The sequence below is a fragment of the Hippocampus zosterae genome, unplaced genomic scaffold (genome assembly GCF_025434085.1).
Source record: "Hippocampus zosterae strain Florida unplaced genomic scaffold, ASM2543408v3 HiC_scaffold_22, whole genome shotgun sequence".
Taxonomy (NCBI): Eukaryota; Metazoa; Chordata; class Actinopteri; order Syngnathiformes; family Syngnathidae; genus Hippocampus; species Hippocampus zosterae.
Genome location: NW_026262818.1, coordinates 3,870,277 through 3,882,602, shown reverse-complemented (window position 1 = coordinate 3,882,602; position 12,326 = coordinate 3,870,277). Strand labels below are relative to the sequence as shown.

General features: G+C 45.3%; 1 protein-coding gene across 5 annotated transcripts in view; it reads right to left on the bottom strand.

Annotated features, from left to right (window-relative positions):
- Positions 1–12,326, bottom strand: part of LOC127594586 (LLGL scribble cell polarity complex component 2-like) — an 83,471-nt gene that overhangs the window by 44,557 nt on the left and 26,588 nt on the right. For all 5 annotated transcript variants that reach the window (XM_052056437.1, XM_052056436.1, XM_052056439.1 and 2 more), the window contains 4 exons: positions 9,473–9,570; positions 8,991–9,072; positions 8,708–8,823; positions 3,802–3,960 (listed from right to left, as the gene is read on the bottom strand). In XM_052056437.1, coding sequence (XP_051912397.1) covers positions 3,802–3,960; positions 8,708–8,823; positions 8,991–9,072; positions 9,473–9,570 — 455 coding nt within the window. The remainder of the gene's footprint in view (positions 1–3,801; positions 3,961–8,707; positions 8,824–8,990; positions 9,073–9,472; positions 9,571–12,326) is intronic.

Sequence of the window (12,326 nt, the reverse complement as noted above, 5' to 3'; positions counted from 1 at the left end):
CCAGGTGTCTCAACCTGAGCGCGAGGCGTTGACGGAATACATAAACAGCTCGCTCGCCGCAGGTCTCATCAGACCGTCGCGTTCACCGTTAGGGGCGGGTTTTTTCTTTGTGAGCAAAAAAGATAAGACTCTGCGCCCCTGCGTCGACTACCGTGGATTAAACGACATCACCATAAAGAATCGCTACCCACTACCATTGCTAGACTCCGCCTTTGCCCCATTGCAATCCGCCACTATATTCTCTAAATTGGATTTACGCAGCGCTTACCACCTGGTCCGTATCAGAGAGGGAGATGAGTGGAAGACCGCTTTTAAGACCCCTCTGGGCCATTTTGAGTATCTGGTCATGCCCTTCGGACTCACTAACGCCCCCGCGGTTTTTCAAAACCTCATTAATGACGTTTTAAGGGATATGATCAACATTTTTTGTTTCGTTTACTTGGATGATATTTTGATTTTCTCCCGGTCAGAAGAGGAACACCAGCAACATGTCAGGCGGGTGTTGCAGCGCTTATTAGAAAACCGGCTCTTCGTCAAGGCGGAGAAGTGTGAGTTTCATGTTCCCGTCATTTCCTTTCTGGGGTTTATAATCGAGCGGGGTAGAATACGAGCGGACCCCATCAAGACGCTGGCAGTCAGGGATTGGCCAGTCCCGTCTAACCGCAAGGAACTGCAGCGCTTTTTGGGGTTCGCAAACTTCTATAGACGATTCATCCGCGGCTATAGTCAGAAGGCGCTCCCCCTGACCCGCCTTACGTCAACTAAGACTCCCTTTAAGTGGGACTCTACCGCGGAGGCCGCATTCGTTAGCCTAAAGGCGGCGTTTACCAGTCCCCCCGTCCTTCAACATCCTGACCCTGATCTTCCCTTCGTTGTAGAAGTGGACGCCTCGGATTCAGGGGTGGGGGCGGTATTGTCCCAACGCTCTCCAGTCGACCAGAAGCTGCACCCCTGTGCCTTCTTCTCCCGTCGACTCTCTGCTGCCGAAGCCAATTATGACGTTGGCAACCGTGAACTGTTGGCGGTTGTCTCGGCTCTGCAGGAATGGAGACACTGGCTCGAAGGGGCAAAAGAACAATTCACGGTTTACACGGACCACAAGAACCTCGCTTACCTCCGTACCGCCAAGAGGCTCAACTCCCGTCAAGCCCGGTGGGCCTTGTTCCTGACCCGATTCAACTTCTTACTCACATACTCCCCAGCCTCCAAGAACACCAAGCCCGACGCTCTTTCCCGTCTCCACGACCCCCCGGAAGTGGACCTATCCCCAGAGACCATCCTCCCGGCTCAGTGCATCGTGGGGGCCGTTCAATGGGAGGTGGAGCAGCGGATCCAGACCGCCCTGGAGGGGGTGCAGGTACCGGCGGGGTGTCCGGCTGGGAGACTGTTCGTGCCTCCGTCCCTGCGGTCGGAGGTTCTTCAGTGGGGACACGGGTCCAAGGTGGCATGCCATCCAGGGGTGAACCGGACGGTACAACTTGTCGCCCAGCGATTCTGGTGGCCGGAACTCCGGAACGACGTGACGGAGTTCGTCAGGGCCTGCACCTCCTGCGCCTGCGGCAAGTCCTCCCATCGACCCCCGGCCGGATTGCTCCAGCCGTTGCCCATTCCACCTCGCCCCTGGTCACACATCGCGCTGGACTTCGTGACGGGTCTTCCCTCCTCCCGAGGTCACACAGTCGTGCTCACTATCGTGGACCGCTTCTCCAAAGCGGCCCACTTCGTGCCATTGTCCGGGTTGCCGTCGGCATTGGAGACCGCCGACCTCCTGGTTAAACACGTTTTTCGTCTCCACGGCCTCCCTACAGATATTGTGTCGGACCGGGGCCCCCAGTTTGTGTCACGCGTCTGGAAGCGGTTCTGCCGGTCCCTCGGAGCCACGGCCAGCCTGACGTCCGGCTACCACCCCCAGTCCAACGGACAGGCCGAGCGCGCCAACCAAGATCTGGGGTCGGCCCTCCGCTGTGTGTGCCTCCACCAGCCCGCGACATGGGTCGACCACTTGCCTTGGGTGGAGTACGCACACAACACCCTCGTCTCCTCCGCAACCGGCCGATCCCCGTTCATGACGGCGTACGGTTACCAGCCGCCGCTGTTCCCGTCGCAGGAGGGGCAGGTGGAGGTCCCTTCCGTTCAACACCACCTCAAGCGGGCCCATCGCGTGTGGAGGGAGGCCCGGGCGGCATTGTCCCGCACGGCGTCCCGAAATCGTCAAATCGCGGATCGTCGTCGGCGCCCGGCCCCCCCCTATGTGGTGGGGCAGAAGGTGTGGCTGGCTACTCGAGACCTTCGCCTGGCCGGCTCCTCGGCGAAACTGGGTCCTCGATTCACTGGTCCCTTCGAGGTCGAGGCCGTCATCAACCCGGCTGCTGTCAGGCTCCGTCTACCTCCTACCATGAAGGTGCACCCCGTCTTCCACGTCTCCCTTCTCAAACCCGTTTCTTCCAGTGACTTGGCTCCTCCTCCCACGCCGCCGCCCCCTCCGCGGGTCGTCGACGGTGACCCGGTGTACACGGTTCGTGCCATCCTGGACTCTCGGCGCAGGGGAAAGGGGTTCCAGTATCTGGTCGACTGGGAGGGCTACGGGCCTGAGGAGCGGCAGTGGGTGCCTCGCTCCTGGATCCTTGATCCGTCCCTTTTGCGCGACTTCCACGCTGCACACCCTTCCAAACCGGGTAGTCCGCCGGGAGGCGTCCGTTGAGGGGGGGGTACTGTCACGTCGCGTGCTCGCCAGCAGGTGGCGGGTTCTCCCGCCGCCTGTTCGGCACACCTGCCCGTTATTTCGGGCTGATTACGTGCCTTTATTAGGCGACTCCGGCAGTCATCTCACTGCCGGAGAATTCCTCGCCGAGCCATTATTCGCTCTCGCTATCTATTTGCGCTATTGCTATTTGCCTCGTTGCATACTTGCCTTACGACCTATACTTGTTGCCCACTTAGTTCGACTTTTGATATTTCGTATTTTTATACTATTTCCACCAGCGCGATTATCTCCTCGCGTTTGCTCTAGCCGCGAGCGTTTTCTGTTTGTTTCCTGATCCTTATTTGATCAGCGTTTTCTGTTAATTTCCTGATCCTTATTTGATCAGCGTTTTCTGTTACCGTTTTTCCCTGTCGGGCTCTTTCTGTTGTTTTTTCGTTCTGTCATTAAAGACACCTTATTTTGTGACAATACTCTCTCTTGTCTGCTTTACCTGGGATCCAACTTATTTAATTCATTTGTTCTGCTCGGAGCGATTTTTTCCCCTCGAGCAGAACGTGACAGTTTCACAATGGAGAAATCCCCAATTTACAACAGCAAAATTATGAAAGGGAGAAAGTAGAAGACAAAAAAGTATATAAATAAATATAAATATCAACTATAACATATGAATAGAAGCATATTAAAAATGGGTGAGTGGGGGTGAGTCCAGATTTTCAAGACTGTCTATCAGCTATTTAATAGCCTGACAGCTGTCAACAGGAATGAGTGGCGGTACCTCTCCTTGCAGCGCAGGTGTATCAGTCTCTGGCTGAAGAAGCTACCTAGTGCTGCCACAGTGGCCTGGAGGGGGTGGGAGGCTCTGTCCCTCATAGCTGTTAGCTTAGCTCGCATCCTCCTGTTGCCCACCTCCTCCAGAGTGTCCGGAATATGGATATACTGTATTTTTTTAGCCCATATTGACCACTCCTACTTGACACTTTTTGGGGGTTTTCGACCATTACATGTACAGCACTACTTATTGCATATGTCCAAACTCTGAACACCGAACATAATTATATTTGTCAAGAAAGAATTTTTCCAGCTATACATTTTCTCACCTGTTGGTAATTTCAGCAAGACTGATGTTCCTCTCTTCAAGCTCTCTGAAGCCAGGCACCTGAACTATAAAGACATGCCCCCCCTCAGTTCCCAGAAGCAACAGCTCTCCAGAAGAGTGGGCCAGCACCGCTGTCACCCTGGTCACACTTGGTGGGGCACTAAGGAGGAGTTAAGGCGAGAGATTAAATACAGTTAACACAACAGGATTTCACATTATTAAATCGCTCCATGTACAGCACTTTGTATGCAGCGATGGCTGTTTGAAAGTGCTCTATAAATACTGTTGACTTGACTTGACTCAAATTTTCTCAAAGTGCACTAAGTCAGCCATCTCGTACCTCTGCGTCCCACGTCCTAGACGCACAATTTTCCCGCAGGACACGCAGTTCCAAATAATGTACGTTTTTGGGACGCAAGGAAAATTCTCAGTCCAAAAAAAAAAAAAACTACAAGACACACACACTTAGATACCTATTAAAGATCAAAGAGTAACCCATGTGATAAGACAGAAAGAAGATGCACAGACAGACAATCAACATGGCTTTGCTGCATCTTCTCAGTCCCCCCTCACCCCACATGTACTGTATATGTTGCTCTATGTGACTCGCTGTTGTTTTGCTGACTTTCGTTGCTCCTCGCGGACCGTTTGCAGACTTTAAAAAAAAAAGATTTTTTTTTTTATGAATGTTTGAAAAAATCTGCGATACACTGAAGCCGCGATAAACGAACCGTGAAATAGCAATGGATCACTGAATAGGCTAATCGCTATGAAAATGTTATGAAACAGTATTGGTTATTCTATAATTTACTAGTTGTAGCATGGTAACTTTAGCAATAAAACATTCGTCACGTGTAGGAATGATAATGTTAACTGTTGGTAGAACTAATGATGACGTGTGTTAGATTATTTCGTCAAATTGATAGTAGATTACACATGCACCGTTTTGGGAAGAGGATGTCAAGCCACATCAATACTTACCTGTATTAATGATTACCAGTAAATTAATCTTTGCAGTGTGAGATTGGAAAAAATACTCTGATTTTGTGGTATGTTGTATTCACGATGCCATATGAGTACAACATATTTTGATCCATTTATTTTATTGAATAAACCTGGAGTCCACAGCTACTGATGGAATGTTCATTGTTCATGGATAGTTTTCTAACATTTACCCTTGAAGCATTATACTTTTGAGTTTCGGAATTCTTGATTATGAATATCAGTCAAAATAGAAAAATGGGTTTCCATGATAGACGTTTACGGAACCCAAAATTAGTTACCGTGGTTTCCCATTGGGTAATCCAATGAAACCGAAAAACGATTACCGTAAATTTCCGAAATCCTCAGGCCTGCTACTGAATTATTTAAAATTTTGCAACGTTTATTTGTAATTGTATGTATATGTTGTTGTTTGTGTTATTATCACATGATATGAATTGAATAAGTAGACCATTTCAGAATTCGAAATTTGGGACTCCCGAAAAGCATAATGGGACTCGTACTTTTCTGATCAGCGAGTCCCTGGGACTCGCTGGTGGTAAACTGTAAAATTATCACTGTAAGTGTGTAATTGTTTTCTGACAAGTGGCCTTTCTGCCTTCCACATTGCTTAAAAATAAGATCCATAGCATAACCACACGCAAATTAAAAACAAGAGAAAAGTAATTGATCAATTCCCTCACGAAGTAATTGAAAGTCTTGTACAAAGTACCTGAAAACATTGCAAGAGTAGAAGTATCAAAGAAAAGTGAAAGTCACCTCGTCAAATATTACTTCAGTAAAAGCCTTAACATACCTGACATTAAATGCACTTCCATATGAAAAGTAATTTTCTCATCCATCCATCCATTTTCCGAACCGCTTTATCCTCACTAGGGTCGCGGGGGGTGCTGGAGCCTATCCTAGCTGTCTTCGGGCAGTAGGCGGGGGACACCCTGAATCGGTTGCCAGCCAATCGCAGGGCACACAGAGACGAACAACCATCCATGCTCACATTCACACCTAGGGACAATTTAGAGCGTTCAATCAGCCTGCCATGCATGTTTTTGGAATGTGGGAGGAAACCGGAGTACCCGGAGAAAACCCATGCAGGCCCGGGGAGAACATGCAAACTCCACACAGGGAGGCCGGACCTGGAATTGAACCTGGTACCTCTGCACTGTGAAGTCGACGTGCTAACCACCGGACTACATAATTTTCTCATGTGTAAAAGTATTATGAAAAGTAAGAGGTTGCTATTGAACGATATATTTGTTTTAATGTTATGTATTTATTTTATTTCAATGGTATAGCCCGGGGGTCGGCAACACGCAGCTCCAGAGCCGCATGTGGCTTTAGCGACATCTAGTGGCTCCCTGGAGCTTTATAAAAAATGTTTGAAAATGGAAAAAGATTTTGATAGTAGGCTAATATAGCTTAAATAGATATATATACATGTTGCAGCTCCGAAAAAGGAGAGCTGTAGTGTTGATTTATTAAAACACTTTATTTATGCTTTTAACAGTCTCGACAAACACAGACACGTCTGCGTCCGACTCTGTGCCTTTTCTCCTCTCGTTTGACCCGAGAGGCGTTCAAAGACAGCCTCCGAAAAACGGAAATTCATGATCACTACACTGACTCTAAGAAAAGTGAAAATATAATTAAATAATAATAATAAATAATAAATAATGCACCAAAACAAAAAATCAAGCGAGGAAATCAGAAAATAAATTCTATGGGGGCGTTTGTGAACACACAACAAAGGAATGAATAACAAACAATTCTGAGACAGTCCAGTCTCCGACATACATAGAGCATGTGTTTCCTTCATTATAAGTTTTATAGAAGGCTTTTATTTTTTTTGCGGCTCCAGAAACATTTGTTTTGTTTTTTGCCCGATATGGCTCTTTGGGTGGGTTGCCGACCCCTGGTGTAGTGAGACCCACTTCTGACCAAAATCTGGCCCCGATAAAGATTAATTTTTTTCCACACTGCCCCCCAACTTCACCCTTCATGCCCTCTAGAAAAATACAGTGATCCTTCGTCAGTTTCCGTTTCAAGTTTTGCGGTTTCAGTGTTTCGCGTTTTTTTTCCTCCAAAAATTAAAAATACAGCCATATCGGTGCCCATATTACAGAAAGACATTGTTTCATGTTGATGTGCGAGAGAGGTTTCCCTGCATGTCGAACAAAGAGCTGACGTGACTCAGAGGCTTTGTACATGCCCACTCAAACAAGGCGCGTGATTAGTTCCCGGCACGACATCAACCGATGAGAGCACGAGTGGATTTATCCCATAAGCTGATTGGCTGTAACTTTTTTTTGTTTTAGCGAAAACTTTTTTTTGATGAGTTGAGCTGCGCTCCAACCCCAGCTGCCGAAGCAATGCGCTGCCGAAGCAATGCGTCCCAGCTGTGTGGGAGCGTGTGAGGCCGCTCATCGGGCCACATTGCTATAACGGCGGCAGCGGGGAGTTGGGTCGCAGCCTTGACCGGCTAAAATAATTTTGAAGGTTTCCTGTTTTTTTTGTTTTTTTTACGTATCACAAGGAAGCCATGACACTGACAGCTCAGGCGAAGGCCTGAAGAGACAGCCGAAACTGTTAGCTTGGTTAAAGTTTTTTTCTTCAATAAAAAAAGACCATTGTCTGATAAATAAAGAAACCTTAAATTGATTTCAACTGAAAAGAAGACAAGATAAATGTCATAGAGCTACTCATCACCATTTTTTTCTACAATTTAAAACCTCAGCTACACCGCCAGCGCCTCCAGCAGCAGCTTCCCGAGTGAAACAAAAGCCTCCAAGTCAATTGAGAGCTGCCTTCTACGCCACCAACACAATCCACTTCACCTCTCCCAGAAGGCAATGTTGATGATGTTAATTACGGTATAAGGTTTTATGATTAAAGCTTTAAGTCAGGGGTCTCCAAACTACAGCCCGTGGGCCGGATACGGCCCGTCAGCACATTTGGCCCGACCCTCTAACCCTCCTGTTGTCCTTGGGTCAAAAACCTATATCTGTGTTAAAAACGCCCCAAAAAAACCCTGACTGCAAGCAGCGGTGTCTACAAGCCTACTGGAACCTACAAAAGGATTATAAGGAAGGAACACAAGAACCTTAAGAGACTGCTCATATGCGTCAGAGAGATTCTGTTCTGACAACTGAGCTGAACTTTTATCTGTTAAGATTGTGCATGGCACAACAGAAAGTTAATGTTCCATGGCTTTTTTTTCTATGAAGAACCCAGAGAGAGTTATTTAGTCAGTACTTATTTCCTATTTTTTCTGTGAAGAACTCAGAGAGGGTTATTTAGTTATTATTTATTTCATTACTAGTGTTATTATTGGTTTCCTGACTTTTTTTCTGTAAAGAACCTGGGAAGGTGGCCACTGCTGCATTAGTAGTTGGCAAATGCTTTTGGTGCATTACCGCTGGTGGAAAGAAATTGGCGTTAATGCACATAAAGTTGACACCATTTGGGAATGGGCGATTCTGGGTGCTCTAATTTTAATAGATACAAGTCGCACCCGAGTATTCGCACAGGACCAGCCAAACTATGAAAACCATTGTAACTTGTAGTCCAATAAAATACAATCATCATTTCGAGACCATGAGTCTAATATTCTCACATTTTCGTAGTCCTCCATGAAAGAACCCTTGTCTTTGTGTGGAATCAACATTTACAAACACCTGCTTTTACTTTGGATAACAAAGCAATATTTTTGCCCATTTTTGGGGCCAAACTAGTAACACAAATCACAACTAATTTTTCTTGTACAATTCCTGCCCTCAGTTTTAAATTCCCTGTTTTCGAATAAACACAGTACAAGAGGGATGAAACTTGAAAAATGTTTTTAAATCTGATTCACGTTCATCGAATAGTGAACAAATTGTACTGTGTGGACAGAATTTTTTTTATTTTACCCAGGTGGACCAGTGAGAGTGAAGCGTCCTATCTCTAGAAGCTCTGAAAGTCCTGTGTGTGCTCTCAAAGTCCACATGTGCAAGCTGTTGTCGTCTAGCAGAGTCACCAGTTCAACCTAAACAAAATGTAGATATATATAACATACATCACATAATACAATCATGATTTTATCATTTCATATACAACAATATTCCAAACGATGTGAACAATTATAATCATTTATATACTAAAAAGCTTGACACCTTGATCAATATTGGAGAACATGCTTTGATAAATCTGTACCTGATGGGGGAGAAAGTGTACTTGAGTGACTGCGGCATTCTCATCATGTAGACCCATGAACTCCACACCTGGGGATCCATACCTGACCTTAGGTTATGGAAACACTTAGACCACATTTAAATCAAATTGAATAATCACAACTGTGATCATTCTGAGGCACATGTCAACATGAACACAAAATACAAATACAACCACCACTTTGATCAATTTTCTTTTGATAGACATGTCACGACAATATATTTTCATTATAGATTTATGAGATTATACTTTCAGGGAAAGGTCCAACAGATCCTGACTAGAGAAATATGTTTCTAATGTGTTTGGTCATGTTGAAAATTTCCCCATTGTCAAACGAACACATGTTTTCAAGGGACAACTTATAAGCGACAAAGCAATCCAGAGACACTGCTGAGTTCAATTTAAAATATACTGTACATGATTAAAAACTTTACAATAGAAACGGCCTTTCAAAAAAAGGATGCAATTTGATGGCTCCTGAACGAGTACCAATGGCCAGCAGCTGCAGAGAAGGACTGTAGCCCAGAGCACTGGGCTGGTGAGGGAAGCCATGCTCCACAGTCTACAGACAAGAGAAAACCAAACGTGAAAGTTTGACAATAAAAACTATAAAACTACAATAAAACTACAATTCAAGTCAGTTTTCAGAGTACAAGGAGTCACATAAAATAATTAACGAGTAATATTACCAGTGTTACCATGTACATGTGTCTCTAGATCAGTCATGTCTATATTATTTAAGTTTGTTTAAAAGATCTGATAAGCTCTTATTAAGGCTTTAAGGGAAACATATTGCGGAAAATATGCCCTCCGTGAGCAGTCACCCAACCGTGGTGGATGGGTTTGTGTAATGATTATAGAAGTTAAGTTATCTGGGGCTTTATGCTCCGGATAGGGTGAACAATGGCAGGCATGTCCTAAGGGACCAGACAAAGCACTGTTCAGAACCCCAATGATGAATACAATTTATTTGACACTATTTTACCTCCCATCGACGAAGATCACCGGCTAGAACAGCTGGTTCTGTCATTTATTTATTTCCAGTGAGGGTTGGACTTTACCAACACTTCCCTTTATCACCAATTCTGTTGATAACATTTATGTATAGAATTTCTAGTTGCAGCTGAGGCATTGAGGGCATCCAGTTTGGTGACCTCAGTATGGAATCTTCTTTTTGCAGATAATATGGCTCTTTTACTTCATCAAGCCAATATTTCCAATTCTCACTGGAGTGGTCCCCACACCCTAGTGTGTCGTGGTTGGGATGAGAATCAGCATCTCCACAGACTATGGTACTCATCCGCAAAATGGTGGACTGCTTTCTTCAGATTGGGGATGAGGTCCTGCTCCATGTAAAAAAATTCAAGTATCTTGGGGGTTTGTTAACAGGTGAGGAAAGAATGAAGTGGGAGATTGACAGGCGGATCAGTGTTACATCTTTAGTGATGCAGGCTCTGTCTGTGTCGGTCTGACGTGGTGAAGAAAAAGCTGAGCTCTCAATTCATCATTCCCACTTTCATTTCTGGTCACAAGCTGTGGCTCATGACAGAAAGAACAAGATCCACGACAGGACGAAAGAAGAGAAGCGCGGTCATCCAGGAGGGCCTCGGTGTAAAACAGTTGTTCCTCCGCATTGAAAAGTGTCAGATGAGGTAGGATGCCTCTTGGATGCTATCTTGTGAGGTGCTGCAGGCACATCCCACTGGGAGGAGGCCCCAGAGACAACCCAGGACATACTGGTTTGGGAACGCCAAAGGATCCTCTCGGAAGAGCTGGATTAAGTGGCAGGGGAGAGGGAAGTCAGAGCTTCCCTGATAGCACGGCTGCCCATGTGACGAAACCCCGGAAAAGCCGAAGATAAGTGGGAGAAAATTGATGTACAGTATCTTTGTTGTACCTTGGTCACTCATCATTATTTGCACAATTGTTTTTGTATCAGTGTTACCCACACTTGAGTTTCCGCTCATGATAATTACCATACTCTTCATTGTAGCTTTGTCACCCTGCATTATTTGCACAGTTGTTGTATCTGTGTTACCACATGAGTGGTTACTTTGTGGTGCTGCCTCTTGGCCAGGTCTCTCTTTTACATTATGTCTTTATTTGCGCTTTGACAACAGCGGCAGCAGTAACAAAGTGCTTTACAGAACATTTAGCATCAAATAATAATGCACCAGAACATATACCATAAAACAACAACGATGAGACAATGGTAACAACTATTCCTACTTAAGCCATGTTGTTTGAAGTGGTTATAGATGAAAGAGAGAATTAAAGTCTTCTTTTGCCAATAGTTCAGGCACGTCATGATTGCTGCATGCATGACATCACACGCGTCTGCTACAAGCTAAGTTTGAAAATAAACAAGAAGTTGTAGCGTCTATTGATAAATACAGGATTTGGTTCAGTTCTCCTGTCCCACCTAGATCCACATGAATCCTGAGCGCTGACACTCAGTTTCAAATACAGGTACTCAGTTCTGGCACTCCACTCTCCTCATCCTCAGCTCCACCAGCCATCGAGCCAGCCGCACCAACACAGACTGTCCAACAGTGCTGACATCTCCGCAGAACAAAACGGAGCTATGAAAAATGCTGCTCCCTATTACAGCCGAAAAAAACATAAGCGCCCCATGGCTGTCAAGCGACGACAATCAAATAGCGCTGACCCCTTTCCTTCGACAAATACCACAGCTAAAACGCTGACAACAGTCCATAACGGGTGCACATGAAGGACAACAATCACTTACATGACAAAAAAAAAGCACAGCTCTTGAAGACGGCGTCATCTTGGGAGAAAACAAAAGCTGGAAATCTCATTGAGTTTTTAAATTTGGTTAAATAAAAGATTTTTAAAAAGAACACATTGCTTAAGGACTCTCTGTACTTTACTGTTAATGTCCTAAATGTGTATTTTGTACAACTAAGATGATGTCTACTTCCACAAAAAAATCCTTGCAGTCGCAACATACTTGGCCATTACAGTAAATATTCTCATCTGCGGAATTCTGAGTTGAATTGGGTTTCGTTGGCTGCCCACATTAGTGTTAGCCTCTAAAGCGCTACATTTGGGTACTCAGGGAAGTTATCAATGTGTGTTTGTTGACGCGTCTGCTGCATATGCCGCATTCTAAGACAACACTAATTGACAAATTTATGAAGTGTAATGGATGAAGTGTTCCCTTCATGACAGAAAATATGTTTTTGGGTGTTCACTTTTTTCCCACAAAGGGCTGCTTTCCTTGTTCAAGCTCAAGTTCACAATCAAACAAGCCTGGTTCCCTCGCGTCATTGTCAGAGTCAGTCTCGTTGCCGGAAT